The following is a 3,891-nucleotide window of genomic DNA, read 5'->3' as shown; positions in this document are numbered from 1 at the left end:
CCACACGCTAACCCTGATCTCTTCTTGTTTAACCTTAAATATTAGGATTTATTTGCAACAGGCTAAAGTCTTTACAGCACCACACACACACACACACACACACACACACACACACACACACACACACACACACACACACACACACACACACTACCCTAATGTCTTCGTCACCTCTTGTATTTTAATCATAACATTTATGAATGAACAGAAATATCTGGATCATCATTAATTAATTGAAGTGTAGTTTAGCTGCATTTGGCAGACTTTTTTTTTCTTTCTCTGATCCAGCAGATGATGCATCGCTTCCTGGGCTTTGAAGCGTTTCTTTTTCTCTCTGACACCTGCCATATTTGCTGCATTCATAGCTGGCTACAGCAGAGAAACCATGCACAGCAGATTTCCTGTTTATGAATTCCACTTTTCTTACGTTCAGATAAATTTGTGTAGATTAAAAATGATTCTGCTTCTGAGTTTTTGGATTGTTACAGGTAAGCTGAATGAAAATGTTTTTGTTCTTTACATAACTAATGCCAAACTTGACCTAATTATCAAATCATTTTTTAAAGATATGTATCAGAGATTTCATTAGGGAAAAAATGCAATTGTGATGAATGAAGCAAAGTTTAATGAGTGAAATTAAATGTATTTTTTCCTTGGAAGTTTGATTAAAAAGGAATTACTGTTTTGCAACATTATGTTGCAAAACAAAGGATGTCAAAGTGATTTCCTCTTTCATACACCATACACTTACTAGAATATATCTATTGTGTGCATGTTGTGGTTTTAAGGTTTAATAATGTATTTTAAGACTCTTGCTGCACTTTTCCTCTTAGGTCTCATGGCAGAGGACCCACCAACGACATATTATGGACTAAAAAACAGCTCAGTGTGTCTGAATGTTAAGAAATTGCCAGAATATGAACGTGTCGAATGGAAATTTAACAAGACAATTATTGCTGATGATAGAAAAATCAATCCAAAATACAAAGACAGAGTGGTTTATAGTGCTGGAAACCTCTCCCTGTGTATTAAAAACCTGGCTGATACAGACGCTGGCATATATGAACTCTCACTCAGCCGTGACTTTATTTCAGTGTCAGAGAAACATCAAGTCATTGTTCAAGGTAAGTTATAAGCAGAACTTTGTCTTGTCCTATTTTAAATATTCAAATATTTCTGGATTTAGTAGAATTTGTCTTACAGTAAGCTTTTACATTTCTTTGTGACTGAAAGAAAAACAGAATCTGTCATTGTCTTTAATCACAACATCATATATCCTACAATTTTAGAATCACCTGGGTCATTGTCAGTTCTCTTTTTTGCATTAAATCATTAATTTATCTGTTTGGCTCAATGTTACAGACATGGTTCCCACACCTGTTATTACAATGTTAAAGCTGGGCTCCAACCAGTCTGCTGGACTCTGCAGTATCACAGTAAACTGCTCCATTCAGGATTATTGGCTTTGGTCTGTTTGTGATGAAGACAGCTGCAGAAGATCTCAGAAATCATTCAGTGAGGTCAACATCACCATCTTCACTGAGAACAGAGCTGTGGTCTGTAGAGGCAACAACCATGTTAGCACAAGTAATTCTTCTGAAACATTAACAAGGTGTAAGTATTAAATATTAATTTTAAATAACATGCTGTTGATTCATTTTACATGAATTATATTTCCCCTGTTATTTAGATATGTACATTGTTGTTTCTTGTCATACAATTATTTTACTTTTTATGTCTGAAAAAAATTGCTCATTAAAATTACGTTTCTGTGTCTGCAGGTTTTAATAACTCTAATCCTGATGATAAAGAGAATGCACAACACCCTCCACCAACGAGAGCGCTTGCATTTATTATTGTTTGTGTTTTACTCGCCTGCGTCTTCGTAACAGTTTCTTTCTTTTTAGTTAAAAGATTATTTTCAGCAAAATGGAAATCCTACCAGGTAAGCTGCATTCACTAACAGATATTTATATCTGTTTATATTTTATATTATATAACTTGTGCAGTGGTGTGTCATAATGTGACTGAATATTTGACTTTATTATTTACAGGCTCCAACAAATACTATCCGCTCAATACAAAGCCAGCCCATTAGTACTCTGCCATCATCTCAGTCTAGAGCCTCTACTGTGTCTTCGTCAAGTGATGCTGACCCTGCTTATGAGAATGCAGACATCCTTCAGTACAGCCAGACCAACAGCCCAGGAGAGCAAATTAACTCCATGGCAAGCTACACAATAGATACCATCTACACTGTTCCAGGAGTGAAAGCCTCTTCTGCTGGCAACAACAACCAAAATACTTCAGAGACTGCCACAGTGGAGGAGGCACAACAACGGCTCACACAGGTCGACACAGTTTACAGCGTGTTGCAGAAACCAAAAAATCTGAATGTGTAGCACCACCCAGAGGCCAAACTGGACTTTTGAACAGTGGGAAACAAAAGAAAACGAGAGAACAAAAACATTACAAGAAAATGAACATATATCCAGCATAGAAAAGAAAAAAGATCAATTCATAGAACTAATACAAAAGTAATCACAGGACTTATGATTATTTCTATATAAAAGTTACATTTCTGCTGAATAATTTGGATGCTTGCTGACATGCTGAGATGAAAGACCAAATGCTGATCTTTGTTTGGGAGCTTATTCACTTATATTTATTTGTTATAATAGTATTTTATTTATATTAGCAATGAATTTTTCTATCCACCAAATCATTTTGTTTTTTCTTTAGAAGTACAGAAAATGTATGAATTGTGCCCCATTAAATCACATGCTAATTGGGCAGCTGTTGATGGATATTTGCTTATGTTTGATTAAACTTGTTTAAGTGGATAAATTTAGCATTTACCCTAGTGCAGGGGTCAGCAACCTTTAACACCCAAAGAGCCATTTGGACCCGGTTTCCTCGGAAAATAAAACAGTGGGAACCGCATATACTTTTTGACATCTAAAATGAAGATAACACTGTATATATTGCTTTTTGTTCACCTTTTATGCTTTGTATAAACAACTAGAATGTGTTGCTTATGAAATCCATGAAGTGCTTAATGAGAAAAGTACGAAGTCACTTTCATCTTTTTGCAGGACTGTAAGCTGTCATCTGTGAGGTGTGATCGATTTGTTTGGCTATTCTTTTTAACATAGTTCATTGTGGAGAATAGCTGCTCACATACTTATGTGGATCCGAAGATCAACAATCCACAAATTAGGCATATTGGTCGGTCACTCGCGTCAGAAGTAAATGCAAATGAATCTGCCCAGGCATCATTGAATGTTTTATTTTCTTCTGATATTTTTCTTTTCTTACATTACTCCATACTTGGCCAACCTGGGGCTGAAAGTCTCGATGCACAGCGTTTTGGTGGGTATACTGGCTTGTGCGAGCGTGACGCTTATTTTGAGTGATGAAGAATAATAAAATATAATGTAATTTTAATATTTCAACATCACAATAATCTTCCAGTTTTGAACTACAAGTAAAAAAAGAACTAACACAAATAAAATACACTTTGCCTAAATACTTTAATTTATTTTCCCAAGCCACAGGGAGCCGCAGTATAAGGATGAAAGAGCCACATGCGGCTCTGGAGCCACAGTTTGCTGACCCCTACTCTAGTGGATATTAGCAAGGAGAACTATCAAAGGGTTCAGGCCAGGTGAGGTGGCTGGCCAAACACAGTAATAATATGATCAGCAAACCATTTGGTAGTAAGTCTGCCACTGTGGGCGGGTGCTAAGTACAACTGGAAAAGGAAATTAGCATAGCTATGGTACCATAGTCTACCAAAGCATAGCTGGATTTCAGTCATCACAGATTTTGTGGGTCTCCACTCATCCTGCCAAAAGTCATCCTCCATACTCTAGGGTTTTAATATCTCAA

General features: G+C 36.4%; 1 protein-coding gene across 1 annotated transcript; it reads left to right on the top strand.

Moving 5' to 3' along the window:
- Positions 1-345: 345 nt before the first annotated feature.
- LOC101477068 (uncharacterized) lies at positions 346-3,447 on the top strand. Its single transcript, XM_004570658.4, has 5 exons — positions 346-488; positions 834-1,124; positions 1,363-1,614; positions 1,782-1,945; positions 2,055-3,447. Exons 1-5 carry the CDS (start codon positions 386-388, stop codon positions 2,400-2,402), a joined length of 1,158 nt encoding a protein of 385 aa, XP_004570715.1. The 5' UTR covers positions 346-385; the 3' UTR covers positions 2,403-3,447.
- The last annotated feature ends 444 nt before the right edge of the window (positions 3,448-3,891 follow it).

This window comes from Maylandia zebra, linkage group LG3, assembly GCF_041146795.1.
Source record: "Maylandia zebra isolate NMK-2024a linkage group LG3, Mzebra_GT3a, whole genome shotgun sequence".
Classification (NCBI taxonomy): domain Eukaryota; kingdom Metazoa; phylum Chordata; class Actinopteri; order Cichliformes; family Cichlidae; genus Maylandia; species Maylandia zebra.
This window is presented reverse-complemented; position numbering and strand designations above follow the sequence as displayed.

What these genes read in the sequence shown, in the direction of transcription:
- LOC101477068 (XM_004570658.4), top strand. Translation starts at nt 386, where the DNA reads ATGCACAGCAGATTTCCTGTTTATGAATTCCACTTTTCTTACGTTCAG. An exon ending in TTCTGAAACATTAACAAGGT is followed by an intron (nt 1,615 to 1,781) that starts GTAAGTATTAAA and finishes CTGTGTCTGCAG; the next exon opens with GTTTTAATAACTCTAATCCT. An exon ending in CAAAATGGAAATCCTACCAG is followed by an intron (nt 1,946 to 2,054) that starts GTAAGCTGCATT and finishes TATTATTTACAG; the next exon opens with GCTCCAACAAATACTATCCG.